General features: G+C 48.1%; 1 protein-coding gene across 1 annotated transcript in view; it reads right to left on the bottom strand.

The window, feature by feature from the left end:
- Positions 1-4,186: 4,186 nt before the first annotated feature.
- LOC133354432 (collagen alpha-1(I) chain-like) overlaps positions 4,187-15,219 on the bottom strand; it is a 340,365-nt gene continuing 329,332 nt past the window's right edge. The window contains exon 10 of the mRNA XM_061571253.1: positions 4,187-9,223. Within this exon, the coding sequence (XP_061427237.1) occupies positions 8,423-9,223 (801 nt within the window). The 3' untranslated portion in view covers positions 4,187-8,422. The remainder of the gene's footprint in view (positions 9,224-15,219) is intronic.

Genomic DNA, 15,219 nt, shown 5'->3' with positions numbered 1-15,219 from the left:
ACGGCCTGTGGAGGGGTTACGCTGTGGGCTCTTACACTCTGACGTTCAGCCAAAGCCATGAATGCGTTCTATTTGAATATATGTAAAATACATTTTTTTTGCCTAAAAAAATTAAAATTTTGGGGATTTTTTTTCACGAACAATAATTGTCTGGCACAACGAGTCTGTGTGGGAAATGTCAGCTCGATTGGATCACGGGAAGTGGGTTAAAAAACGACCGAAAGATTTGCACGGTCCTAAGCAAGCAAGCACGCAAGCACGTGAACTTAATATAAAGGATTTAAAAAATTAACCCGTAAAAACAAAGTTTTTCACTATAAATCCTTTATATGCGTGGCGGCTAGAGTCCACTCGTCCTCTGGCTTGAGATGGCTGCCACCTATGGGTCAGATGATTGTCTGCCAGCATTAAGCAATTGGTAATTAAATATTTTTAAAAAATTCCTTAAACAATGTAAAATTTTGGGAATTTTTTTTTCACGAACATTAATTGTCTCGCACAACGAGTCTGTGTGGAAAATGTCAGCTTGATTGGATCACGGGAAGTGGATTAAAAAGCGACCGAAAGATTTGCACGGTCGTAAGCAAGCCAGCAAGCACGCAAGCACGCAAGCAAGCAAGCGAACTTAATATAAAGGATTTAAAAATAATCAATTTTGAGTGTGTTTTTTTAGTCCAGTAACTGGTTTGCTGACCGACTGAAGCCACGTGGTACGGCCGCAGACACCGCGATGAGCGAGGAGCGACCGTCGGCAATTCAAACCCGGAGCGCACGTGGCGAGCGGCGAGCGTTGACGTCTTACTCGCACGGTTAATCTCAAACGCGGATTATCCGCCCACGCGAAATCGAGCCTTAGCCGCAAACACATCGAATATATCGGAACAAAAAAAAAACATCTTGCACGTGGTCTTCGAATTTATATGACAAGCAGCAGTTTTGTCTCGCCTATGAACTGGACGTGTAACCACCAGTGGCCGCATTATCCCAGTAGCAACAGCAGCTGCACGTGCTACGGGGCCCGCACTTTCAAGGGCCCCGCGCTTAATGCTCTCAATCTATCAATTCCGGTTCAGTGATTCTACACTTGCTCTACTACTATAGTACTATACCGTCTTCTTGGTTCTTCCGGTAAAGTCACGTAGAAGGGAAATAATAAAACAATAAAAATAAAACATAATAAAATAATTCTCACGACGTTTCGGCCACAACGCAAGCAGCCGTCCTCAGGTGAAGACCAGGTCTGTCGGGGAGACAGCGTCGGATGGCTTTGTGTACAAACCTTTGATGGTAGCCAGAGGGTTTGCAGAGCACCTTGGTCTCGGAAAAAACAATATCATGAGAGCCCACAGCGTTGTAGCAATGATCGGCAACGGCGGAAGACTCAATTTTGCCGTGTTTCTGACTTGTGCTCGCGGACACGATCAGAGACATGACGTTTCGTTTCCCCAGTGCAGTTGTGGTGATTGTGGTGATTGTTACAGATACACAAACACAGACATAATTCCAACCGTGATGATGGGTACAAACTGAGTAATCATTGGAAAGTTGTTATTAACCATGCAAAAAAGATTTAACTACACATTTTTGGACCATCTTATTTGACAGGTACTATTATACTTTACCGAGTGTTAGCATCCCCAGCGTTAAACAGCACTCTCCTTTTTGTATTTGGATGGCCACCAACACTGGGAAAAACAACATGTCGTTCTCTTCTAGCACCATGTGCACCTTTAGCATGTGACCTGTTGTTCTCTTTTAGCCCCGCCCCCCCTCATACGTTCCATTCATTGGCTACCACACTCAGATAAGCTCCTCCCCCCTCCTCCCCCCCTTAACTTGTGTTTATGAACTTGTATCTTGAAATCTTTTGCCTCACTTGATACAGTAAATCTAGCTGTGACGGTCCCACCTGATGACGGAGACTTGGGTTGTCTCCGAAACGTCGTGATTTATTATTTTATTTCTATTATTACTTTCATAAAACATTTTTACTTACGTGACTTTACCCAAAAAACCTAAGAGTATGACCAGCCCCTCCCCACCCAGCCCCACCCTCCTCACCCAGCCCCTCCCCACCCAGCCCAGCCCCACGCTCTCCTCTCCACCCAGCCCCACCCCTCCAATTTTTGGATTCACGATGGACGGACGGACACAATAATCCCCTGTGGGCTGGTGTAACCAGCAGGTTCCTACCAGTAATATGGGTCTCTCTGTGAACTCTACACCACCAATGGATCTGTGTTTGCCCCCCCCCTCCCCCCGGTTAATCCAGCACCATCACACAGGTCATGCTGCGCTTGACCTTTCGTAGCCTTGTCGGCTATACATCATCGAGATGACATCCCCAACAAGCCCGCTCTTGAAAAGCTCGCACACTTTACACAGCGTTTGTTAATTTTCCACATTTTATAAAATAGCTCCATCACGGCTCAAATGACAGGCTGCCAAAGAGCGAGAGAGCGAGAAAGAGCGCGGGCCATAAATGGCTTCGTGATTTCTTATCATCAGGCAAAGTGATGGATACGCCAGTCGGTGAAACGAATGCTTCCATATCTGTGATTGATCAATTAGGGTACTCGTGCTGATTAATTCGCTATCTCTGTTCCAGCGGCGCTAGTTAAAGGTTGGTTTTAGTTCCTATTGATCGGCGTCAGTAGGAGCGTCCAAAAAGTGCAATTGAAATAAATGGCAAATTGTTTTTGCGTATTGTTTTTAAAAACTAAAAATCACGCGTCAACATGCGCGTGAAAAGCTCCGAACATGATTTTGGCTTAACAATTTTTACACGGGCGATCACGTGGCCTCAAAATAAAAAAAATAAATACCAGCCGGGCGTCGATAGAAACATTCGCACAGCAGAAGCCAAATTAATTTTAATTAGCCACTCGCATTCTCCTTGGCTCTTAATTGCGCCATGGTTGGCAAAATAAAAAAAGAGAAAAACGTTGCAAAGACAATTTGCTACATTGCGAAAATAATTAACAGTTCTGGACCAAAATGCCATTATGACACATCAGAAGATTTGAAAATCAATTTCATAGAATGTAACGATGGGTTTGGCAAACAACAGAAAAAAACCCTGGGACCGTGAGCCAAATGTGGGTAGAATAAAAAAAAAGTCGATAGCATAGGACCCATCGGGAATGTAAACTATAATTTTCTTCTGCTGCGCCTTTGTGAATGTGTGCCAGCGAGGGAAGTCGTTTAGTGATTGAAATGCGGAGCGCCGAGTTTAACTTATTGGGTCCCGTGAGGAGCCAGTGATCAACCCCGTGGCATTTTGTCGCTATATACTCTTAGTTCTTTCGGTAAAGTCACGTAGGTAAAAAATGAAATTGAAATTAATCAATAAATAAAATTAAAAAAAACAATAAAATCACGTTTCGGAGGCAACACAAGCTTCCGTCTTTAGGTGAAACTTGTGTTGCCTCCGAAACGTCGTGATTTTTTTTTACTAATTTTAATTTCATTTTTTACCTACGTGACTTTACCGATAGAACTAAGAGTATGAATCCTTGCAGTCACGAAAGCTTCAAATCTAGAATTTTGTCGCTACATTTAACATTTCTCCTTTGCGAGGCCAGCACAGGTAGATTTCGTGCATCAAGGCTCCTGATTCCACGGGGGCAAGAGGCAGTGACGACACATACATGCGCCACGCAGTGTCGTGATGTTAACTACCTCGCCTGGTACACAGGAGGTCATGGATAAACGTTGAACTTCTTTCGCACCGTACGTAACCAACCGTGCTAAGCATGGGTTCAACCCCGACCCTGATGCCTGTTTATTTGGAATTTGCGTGTCTCTCCCTCTCCCCATGGTCGCGTGGATTTTTCTCCGAGCCCTTAGTGGTTTTTTCCCCCTCCACAATTAGAATCAACATCACGCGTTTAGAGTATTCGGCTGCTCTTAATGTCTACGTAATAAGCCACGTCGTAAAGCTATCATTTTATAATAACCAGGTCGCTTCTGAAATAGAGCTACATATCTCAATAGGCCTTCCTTGGTCACATTACAATTGTTTCGAATAAACAATTCGTTTTAAAGTAAAACCCCAACCGATTCTCAACACACTCTCGCCCCTTTCAGCAACCTCACACTGACCAATGCGGTGAAGTATGGTCAAACAACCTCTGGGGGCGAGCTTCCTTAAACAATGTGATTGACAAAGGGTGGTAAACAGCGTTTTATTTTATTGTTACCCAAGTGTGATGAGACAATGGTTTTGCATAAAAACACAAGTGGAGGAAGCTGAAATTAAATGTGGATCGTAGAGTAAAAGTCACAATTGTACAAAACAAAATATCAGACGTGAGATTTCATGCTTTTGAGACCAAATGAGTAATGCTAATGGGGTTGGAAGGACATTATACCGAACACCTGTTTCATCTGACAGCTGGAAATCACTTTTCTCAACAGAAAAAAATTATCAAAGGATAATAACAACGAATATAGGGCAGGGATTCATTTTCTCTGGGTCGGCGTCCCGGAAATATCCCTGCACCCGGCGCAACCACATCCAGTATATCCACCTCGCTATGGCTGTGGGTCCAAATCACGTGGGTGGAGGTTTGCATTGCACTCAAGTTTCATAGAAGAGCGTAAACAAATAACAATAACAACAACAAAGACCCAAACGCGTTTCCTTCCCGTCTCTCTCGGTCTCTGGTTCGCGCGGCGTGCCAAGCTGTGCCTGGACACGAGCACGGAGGGCATCATCGGCCGCCGCCGCCGCCGTTCCAGTTTCCCACGAACAACGATCACGTGGCCACGCACGCACGTGGCCACCGCGACAACTCCACGCTGTCACGGAGACGGGAAGGCATCGTCCACAATGTCGCACCGCCGTGGTGTTTCTCTCTCTTTCTCTCTCTTGATATACCCGTGTCAAAAAAGCGCGCATACCCCCAGCTCTATTCTTTTGAGGCGCATTCTCTACCTTGTGAACAAAGTGTGGGGCCCACTCCCATCTCCCAGCCACGCGCTCCGCACTTGCACCCCGATTTGATAGTTTCCACCCCTCCCCCCATCCACTCACCGCCCTCCCGTTTTACTCCTATTTCTTAGCAAGCAAAGTTGTAAAAAACAAACAAACATGAATTGTGGAAGCTGGATATATAGTGCACACCTTGGGAGCAAGGCCAGCAGTGTGCTTATATCCGAAGTAGCGTGCTTGTGTCAGAAGTTGCCCTTCACCATCACCAGTATAATGTTAAACACGTGTTGCCCTTATCGATTTATTTGGCGATACTACATTGGCAGTGGTGCGTTAGCACAAACAACAGCAAATAGTTATCTCTTAAAAAAGAACATAACAGGCGACGTTTAAGGTAATGACCCTTCTTCACGGTGCATAGAGAGACCAATTAGGCCAATTAGACCTCTCTACCTTTGGGCCTCTGTGTGCCGTGAAGATGGGCCCTTTCCCGAAACGTCGCCTATTATAAAACCTTTCTTTTCAAGGTCATTAATTGTGTCATTCACGAACGTGTTCAGTATTTTTGTTTGTTGCTTACATCAGACATGTGCTTAGACACGGTGTGCTTATATGCGGATTCTTATGTATTCGTCCACTTCGACACTATCGCCAAATTACATCAGGATTACAGTTCGTAATACAGTGTTGCAGTTAAAAAAGAAAAGAACGTGGCAACGAAAGGGCTGGAGCTGTAAACAAGACGAGGTTGTGATGGGTGGGACACGTGTACAGGGTGGTGGAGGGGGGTGTGATGGGTAGGACACGTGTACAGGGTGGTGGAGGGGGGTGTGATGGGTAGGACACGTGTACAGGACATAGAGGGGGTTGTGATGGATGGAACACGTGTACAGGGTGGTGCAGGGGGTTGTGATGGGTGGAACACGTGTGCAGGGTGGTGGAGGAAGTTGTGATGGGTGGAACACGTGTACAGGACATAGAGGGGGTTGTCATGGGTGGAACACGTGTACAGGGTGGTGCAGGGGGTTGTGATGGGTGGAACACGTGTACAGGGTGGTGGAGGGCAGGCAACCCAGACCGGACATTGGAGTGGCACGCAGAGGGAACACCGAACGTCAGATGCTGGTGATGGTGAGACCGTTAGAGTTAGGGCAAGGTGGAAGGTCAGTAGGTCATTGCGGCCAATGACGCTGCCGTCACAACACCTCGCCATCGCATCATTGCTTTGATGTCTGCCGGCCGAGTCGCCCTCGAAACAAAACCTCTGATTCTCATTTATACTCGTAGAAGCCACGGAGTGGAAATGTCACCACCCGCCTTCCAAGAGGTACCATCTCAGTCACAACACCGTGGCTCGGTTTCAGATCGTTTCCCCCTTTGTCAGTGAGGTTGACAACCAGGCTGGTGGCGGCGGTGGTATTGAGACTGCATGAGGGGCCCTTGAAGGCCGTGCTGGCCACGTGACACAGCCAGATGTCGAGGCCTCAAATGTCGGGTGTCCACTCTGAGACAACGAAGTGACGTGGGAGCTGTTGTGCCATCAATGGCAACGGTGACCTCTTGATCTGGACTTAGTTTTTTTGTACGCGCACATTATAATGTGTTAATAATGATTAGCGCCGTGTGTCCGAGTAACAATTGGGGATGAAATAGTGAAGCGCTATTCGCGTTCCGAATGGCTGGCAGGTACGTTGGCAATGGGGAATCACAACAACAACAACAACATAAAACTTGGGACTATCGTGGACATTAGTGGCACGGCAACATCTGTTTGTCTGTCCAATATAGCCATCTGTCAGTCTGCCGGTCCGTCTGTCCAGCCGTCAGTGCATAATTTTACGATTCCATTCGTCCAAGTGACACATTGCTATGAATTGCTTGGCACGGGCTGGTTCACTATCGCAGAGTTGAGTGGCGACTGTTGGCAAAAAGCGCAGCACCATCACTTCGGCGATACGAGCTAAACAAACGGAGACAAGCTGCACTCTCAGCATATCAGCTGTGTGGTCCATACACACAACGATGCGACCATCCCCGTATGGCCAAATAGATCGTGCAGCATACCAAGGGGCCGGGGTGTTGCAGGCACCATGCCCAGCCACCTTAAACTCCCCAGCGCTGAAGTTTACACACCGCACCAGGTACTCATTTGAAGCCGAGACCATCCAGGGAAGAGACCCAAGGTCTGGTTTAGGTATCTCTCGCCACTGATCTTGGCCGTGGCCCGGAATCAAATGTGAGTATTTACGGATTCGTCACACACATACACCCACGCAACAAAGACAAAGATTCCCCATATAGCCTTAACAAACTGTAGGAGCAAGTGCTGTTAGCGAGCAGCTATGAAGGCCGGCACGGCACACGAGGGGGTGGGTGGCCAGCACCACGCCCGGCCGCATTTGTCTCCACAGTGGTGATGTTTTCACAACGCACCAGGTACTCATTTGAGGGTTGAGTCGACCTAGGGGAGGCCCAGGACCGTATCAGATAATCAGCACTGGTGTCAGCCGTGAGCGGGAATCTAACTCGGGCCACCGGATTCGTAGCGCAGCATGCTAACCACTACACCCACCACTCCCCACGCACGCACGCACGACAAACCGTGGAGTGCCCAATTCCATCTTTTCTCCGTCCACTCGCTCTCTGAGCACACTGTGCAGACGGACAACAGGGGAGGCGCCCTGTAACACACAGCTCGATAGGCACCTACCCACCCAAGGTACCTTGCCAGCGACATTGCATTCATTTCCTCTGTTGATTGCACACGCTTCCCGAACTCGTTTCTGTGCCCTCCCCACTCTCTGCCAATGCTTGCCGGGGCCTTAATTGTTGGCAATACATTCTCATCCAGTGTCCAAGAGGTAATGCTGCTGCGAGTATACAATGAACAGCCGCGCATGCACGTGTTAAATTATTACGTAATTAAATACATCAATTTTTTTTTTATTCCAAAGCGCAGCCTAACTCGTAAGTATTTTCATTTAATTAACTTACAGCAATAAGAATGTATATTATATCTCGAAGCAAACAGTTTGTAAGATACGAATGAAATTAACCGCACTAAACATTTTCAAGTGTTCCGTTACATCTATTTTCAGTCCTCCTTGTGAAATAGGTCGACTCCATATTTTGGCCAATTATCACCACATCCACCCAGATCACTTAATTGGGATAAACCAAAGAGGCGTCATTAAAAAGCGGGCTCCCGCCTGCAGCGTCTAGCTAATTGTGCGGGCTAGAGTGGGGTTAAATTACGCAGAGCCTGCTAATGTAAAATCTCCCATTCATTTGTATCCGCTCAACCCAAACGCATTTTACATTAAGCCATGCGTGCTGCGCTAATATGAGCGGATTACAAAGCAAAGGGGGGACGAGGTGGGGCGGGGGGCAGGGCACGCGGCGGCATCTGACGATGGGGGGGGGGGGGGGTGCACTGTTCCGGCTCTATCCCCCCCCCCGGTTTACGAATTCAAACGGTCGCCCCGCTCACGACCGCGGCTTTGGCAGCCGCGACTGGGGCCCGGTGGCTCTCCGTCCGTGCCGGGGCACGGGCCCCGGTCGCGCGCCGCCCTCCGCCACCCGGTGCGGCTCCGCGTCGTCGCGGCCGGCGCCCGCCGACGGCACCGCGTGCAGGCCCCACGCGCCGCCCGGCGCTCCGGGGGCGGCCGGGAAAGCCCCGCCGTCCTCCTGCGTGCCGGGCGGCCGCGGGGGCGGCCCGCGCTCGCCCGCGAACGCCGCCGGGCGGTGCGTCTGCCGACCGGGGATCGCGGCGGCCGGTGCGGCGGGGTGACCGGGGAGGGCCGCCGCGACCCCGGGCGCGTCCCACGCGAGAGACGCGCGCGGCCTCGGCCGGACGGCCACGGACGGCGCGGCGGCGGCGGCGTCGGGGGGGTCTCCGCGTCGGAGCCGCTCGTCCCCGGAGACGAACGGCGCCCGGGGTTCGTCGAGGGGCGGCGGTCCGGGGGGAGCCTGCGTTTGCCCGTGGCCCCGGTGGCCGTGCTGAGGCCAGGGCGGCCGGCACGCGCGGTGCTGCGCGACCGTGAAGCGGCCCGAGGGGCGGCCGGCGACGGGGGGCGCGTCGCGAACGCCGTCGCCCTCGTCGATGCGCAGCTTGGCGCTGAGGAGGGCGCTCAGCTCGTCCTCGCGGCAAGCGGCCTCTCGGGCGCTCTCGGCGGCGCGGGGGGGGGCGGCACCGTTGGCGTCACTGGGGTCCCCGGTGAGCGCCGGCCTTTGGGGATTTCCAGCCGCGCTGCTGCCCTGAGCACTGGGAGGAGGCGATGGTTTGAGCTGAGAGGCGTCCATGTGCGTGCGTGCAAGGAAGAGAGAAAACAGAATACATGAGTTGGACACGCACAAGACGAGATCACCTTTTATCACGAAATGTGGCCGTGCGAATGGTGTCACGGGATCTTCAAAGTCGACTGTAAAGCAGACGGCGCGAATTTGTACGGTTAATACGCCCGCGGTGTTAATCAGCGCGGCCGCTGGATTCGAACCACGAACCTGTGCAAGAACAATCGGTGGACGTGCTCCCACTGGGCCGTGTCGCAGCCCGCGCCGTCACGATGACCTGTCACGATTCGATTTCAACATTGACCCTTTCCCGTGACACGTTCGCGTGTCTGTTTTATTAAACGTAATCAGAATCAGACTCTTTAGTTAATCCTGGAGAAATCCGATGAGCTATAAAGCTCTTCTTCACAGAAAGTAACAACAACAAACAGTACAAAAACATGATCAGAGTACAAAGTATTGGAAAGTTAAGCAAACCGCCAAAAAAAAATAACAACGTAATTCTCGTATAGGAGACCCAGACCACACCTTTGCCTTGCACTTTCCCAAAACGAGAGTGGAGAAAGAGCGAAACAAAACAGCGGACGATAAACGCGACGCAACGGAACATCGTGAGTTACCGCCGAAACCAGAAAAAAAAGATGCAGACGTGGGGACACACCGGTCTCAATTCGGGACGATGAACATTGCACGTCATCCCGGCTCCTGCTTATCAGATGAAAGCGCAACAGAGGGAAAACAAACCAGGCCCTAAGAGAAAGCAAGCGCGTAAATCTGACAATGCCAACGCAGCGAAAGGCACCGGAGTAAAAAAAAAAACTAATTATTTTTATCCCCTTTCATCAGCATCCGCAAATCATATTTACAAAGTGAGGACGGAAACGGCGCGCGCAGATCCCCGCTTGCGTGTAAGCAACGTCCCCGGGCGCTGGCCAAGACGGCAGCGGTGGCGCCCTTCCACGTCCCTCCGCACTTGAATAACTATCTCGAGTTTGTACGTCGTGAAAATAATCAGTCGTTTTTTTTTGCTTTCGTTACTTTTCTTCACGTGGACCTCCGACCTCCCTGCCGACGGGTCCTGGGCTACCGTCATTGTGGCAGCGCTGCTGGGCTCAATAGTGGCCTTACCGGCCGAAATGATTAAGTCCCAGTCGATGAGTCTATGCGTAACTATATTAATCTCCGTGCAATTTTACGAGTCTCTACGGGTCTCCGTGTAACTCTTTGTAAACGCGACGTCCGGTAACTCCTTCTCTACTGCCGACAAAACCGGGCTGCAGTCGCTGCCCTTGTAAAAGAGCTGTTTAACTCAATGGGGTCTTAACAGCTGCAATAATAAAGCCTAAGTCGGGGGATAAAATTGGTCGGGGAGGCACAAAGCGTATCGAAAGCCCTCCCCATTCTCCGTGCTCCGAGGTGCAGTCGCGCCAGCCCCCGGGATTACTGCGACGGCCGCGTGCGTTGGCGCGTCGATTCCGCCACGGGGAGATAACTCCCCCGGTTTTAATCCCGCAGAGCGGCTGGAAGTAAGAAAAAAGTTGTGCACACGGAAGAACACAAACTGATAATGATGACGATGCGGGCAGTGACGAGAAGGAAAGTGTGCACTATTTGGACACGCGTGTAGGATGGACAACGGCAGGGTGATTAAAAGTGTCTTGTACGGGGAAAAATGTTAAGGGGCCGGAAAAAGAGGAGGACCTGACAGAGAATGTCTTGACTACGACACAAGAAGAGATCGCTGCCAACACTTGAGTCATACCGGCGCACGACAGAGGAACGTGGAAAGAAATTACGAAATTAGCAGTGGACACCTCCTATGGGCTATCTGCCCATGGATCGTGACGATCGCGGTGGTGGTGATGATGATGATGATGAACGCGGCGGAAAGCTCCGGGCCACGGAGGTGCCGTCTTTATCCTTCCCTTTCCAAACGTGTCGCTTAGCCGTGTACATCCACTGCTGGATGACGGCCTCTACATGTCTGTCGGCGTCGTGGGGGAGGGGGGTGTTTGAGCGTACTTCACCACGCTGGTTTGGTGAGGGTTGGTGCACGGGGGAAGGGGCCCAAGACTGGCGAACTAGGCGACAGTGGGAATTGTGGACGTGGGAGCATAGAAAGCAGAGTACAGTACAACAATTTTTCTGCACTGCCCTCTGAGAGGCATGTTGTGAGGCAGTGGATTGACAAAGGTCTTTTTATTTATTTGTTTTATCCATTTATAGTAGTGCAATAAAAAACAACATGTTTTAGAATTTCATATTCTTACAACAATAAACATCCTTGACTCAAGACCATCCAAAGTAAGTAAATATTCACTTTTCTCAAGCGCTTTGGGGTCATTTTGGGTTAAAGGGAGGTCCCAGGACCAGTGACGTTTGCCATGGATGCGAATCAAACCTAGTTCACTGGGTTCACGGCGCAGTACGCTAAACACTTGCATCAATACACCCTCTCACTTAAATAGCATTGATGAGAGCAATCTGTTTAAACCGAAAGCATAATATCATTTATGTTGATACTTGGATCATCATGATGGTCATTACCTTTCTCGATTTACTTGTGTCGATTTAAAGCATCATTAGGCGGTAAGTTAATTTGCAGATGTTAGGGTATATCTCACATTGCATCATTGTTATATATCCATAAGACTGCAACCAAAAATCAAATGTTGTGAGTACGGTAGATTATATTTATGGGTTGTCCGGAAACCATGACAAGTTCATCATTTACAGGCATCATTACCATTCCATCAGCTACATGCATGAAAGCATCATAAAAGAGAGAGAGAGAGAGAACCGCTCTTTGAACAAAAAATAAAATCTGAAAAATTACATCGCATACTCATCGCTGGTGCAGGTACAAATAAATAAATTGCCACCACCATAATTTCCCCAGCTGCTTTAAAAAGAAAAAAACATGAAGAGAGTCAGTGAAAGTAATCCTTTAAAACGTTCCCCTGGCGGAGATGTTTTAAACGACGGCTTAAAATACGTAAAAAAAAAATGCTAAAACGAGACCAACGTTCGGCCGCTCGCTCACTGCCCCGTCTGCTCGATCGCCGTCTGCGACACCCCCGTTAGTAACAAGCGCCAGGCTCGTGAAGATCCCAGAGGAAGGGGTCTTATGGAGATTCCGCGGCATTAACATGAGACGGCGAAGAGAATGATGGGATGGGGGAGCTTAGCGGTCGAGCCTTTCGGATGTGCTTCTGCGGGCGTCTGGAATGTTCCTTCCTTCTGATATTAGGACGTCACTGGGAGCTAAGCACTTTGAAATCGACACTGAAAACTAATTTCTGTAGAACTGCTTTTGTGTTTGGTTTGCTGTCCTTCCCCCGCAACTCGGATTAGCGCGGATTTGCTACGCACGGTGCGAAAGAAGTTCAACACACATACATAACTTCAGTCACACGCTCATGAATCCAGTTTCATCTCAGGTTTACAAACACATCTCCACGGTGTGCCAGGTGTGTGTTGTTTAGGGGTTGAATGTAGAATCCCGAGTGAAATGACGCGACTGTCGTAGATAGCGTGTGAAGGATGAGCGTCACTCTGCGGTACACCTCAAAGTTTCTCAACTGTTAAAACCCCGTGACGTAAATGTGATGCAAAATTATTTCGGAACAGCTTTTTGTCTTCAGTTTCTTGTCCTTTCCCCGCACCTCCGATTAGCACGGTTGGCTACATACGGCGCGAAAGAAGTTCAACGTACAGTAAAACCTTGGATTGCGAGCATAATTCGTTCCGGAAACGTGTTTGTAATCCAAAGCACTCGTCTATCAGTTGTGATCACGTGACGCTCGGCAGACAAAGTGTATAAACGTACTACTCGTATTGCAAGACCTTGCTCGTTTATCAAATTAATATTTATTTAAAATTTTTGCTCGTCTTGCAAAATAGTCGCAGATCCAAGTTACTCGCAATCCAAGGTATGTAGGGGTCTGAAAGCGATTGAACGCTGTGCGACTGTGACGATGAAGTCCGGTGTAAAGAGAGCTTTGTGCGGGGAGGTTTCTCCGGTTGGCTCCGATGGGTGGGTTGGGTGGGGGGGTGCTGTAGAGCGGTGTCAGAGATGCGTAGCCGCCAATGCTGACATGAGGAGGTTTGATGAATCTGGGATTTGGGCCACCTGTGATTAAGCGAAGCCCTTCAAGTGTAGCGAGAGCTGATGGGCGCAGCTCGGTCTCGAGTGACCGCGTTTAACAAATTACATAAAATTTTGACGCAACTCCGGTTGACGTGAAAATGGATGTATGGCGTCGTACATTGTGCTCTCTAATAGCAGTTACAATGTACGCGATGTGACATTTGGTTGTTCACCTTGGAAGATGCCAGCTCTTGAGATATTAACATTTTGGTCTGATTAGCATGACGAATACTCTTTGCAGGGCATATAAAAAGTGTGGTCCGATTGTGGAGTGAAGAAAGTAGTTCTGTCACATCATATTTTGGTAGCAATCTCTGTAACGGGTTGGTAACAGGGTGGTGCACTGCTGGCTGCAAGGGTTCAAAAATGAAAAATATTTCTTCTCATGACATGATTTTTCGATTTAAAGCTTTCGTGACTGCAGGGATTCATATTCTTGGTTCTTTCGGTAAAGTCACGTGGAAGGGAAATAATAAAATAATCAAAATAAAACAATAAAATTCTCACGACGTTTCGATTGCAATACAAGCAATAATCATCGGGTGTGAAAACCACAGCAAGAATTTTGTTTAATTTTTTTTTACATTTTCTTGCTGTGGTTTTCACACCTGATGATGATTACTTGTGTTGCAATCGAAACGTCGTGATAATTTTATTGTTTTATTTTTATTATTTTATTATTTCCCTTCTACGTGACTTCACCGAAAGAACCAATAATATCATGACATGATGTTGGAATAAAATTACGAGGAAAATTCCAGCACTTAAGAGTCTTCAGCATGCCCTAACCTTTCCATCCCTACGTTCCTGCTCTGTTTTATGTCGTCACTTTCTCCGTCTTACGATGAAATTAATTCCAAGCGTTCGCATCCTTCACTGGACATGGTCATAATTCTTTCGAAGAAGCTGAATTTGTTTTGTTTTTATACCAATTTCAAATTTATAGGCCACACAAAATTGCAGCAGGGAATGTGAGAATACTTACTCACGGAGAAGAAATAGAACTCAATAATAACAACAATTAGCCATATAGCCCTCAACCGGATGATCTTTAAAGACCTATTCAAAAACCAAGGGTAACTCGCCGAATAATAAAAGCGGCTAATCTAAAACGTACGCATTTAAAGTGACCGACGGCATTTGACAACCCATGGAGGTGTTTGCTGCTGTTCAGAGACAGCAGGAACGCACGGCTCCCATCATGCCTTGCATACCTGTCATGTGACCACCGCATTGCATGTACGATGGCCCTCAGCCTCGTCGAAGCCGCCAGCTCCAAAAAGAGCTGAACGCGTGGCCGAGTTGTCGTTTGGCACGGTGGCTTAAAGTCAATCGCACGGCGGGAGGCACTAGACCTTCCTGCTGCGTGCAAGCAACACACCCGGTGGGAACTGTTCTAATGTCATCTTCTCCGATGCATTGAGGTTATTTAAAATGATTTTTGTGTTATGAGTGTCCAAATGATGGGCCAACTTAGTTGGGCTATCATCGGTGGCCAGGTTGCTTCTGAAATATAAGTTAGTAACTCAGTGGGCTTTTCTTGGTCGGATGGGGATGATCTAGGATTGAAGCTTTTGTGACTGCAGAAATTAATACTCATTGGTTTTTTCGCTAAAGTCACGTATGTAGAAATAAAATAAAAATAAATACAATAAAAATAATATTTTAAGTTAATTTTTGTTTTTAAATATTTGTATTCATTTAAATATTATTTTTATTTTATTTTTATTTAATTTCTACATACGTGACTTTACAGAAAAAACCAATGAGTAGGATGGGAATGGTTTAATTGTATTTTTATCTGTTTGGGTGATTTGTTTACCTTTCTTGTACTTTGTAC

Source organism: Lethenteron reissneri, chromosome 47 (assembly GCF_015708825.2).
Source record: "Lethenteron reissneri isolate LAM-NWPU_2019-01 chromosome 47, ASM1570882v1, whole genome shotgun sequence".
NCBI lineage: Eukaryota > Metazoa > Chordata > Hyperoartia > Petromyzontiformes > Petromyzontidae > Lethenteron > Lethenteron reissneri.
This window is presented reverse-complemented; position numbering and strand designations above follow the sequence as displayed.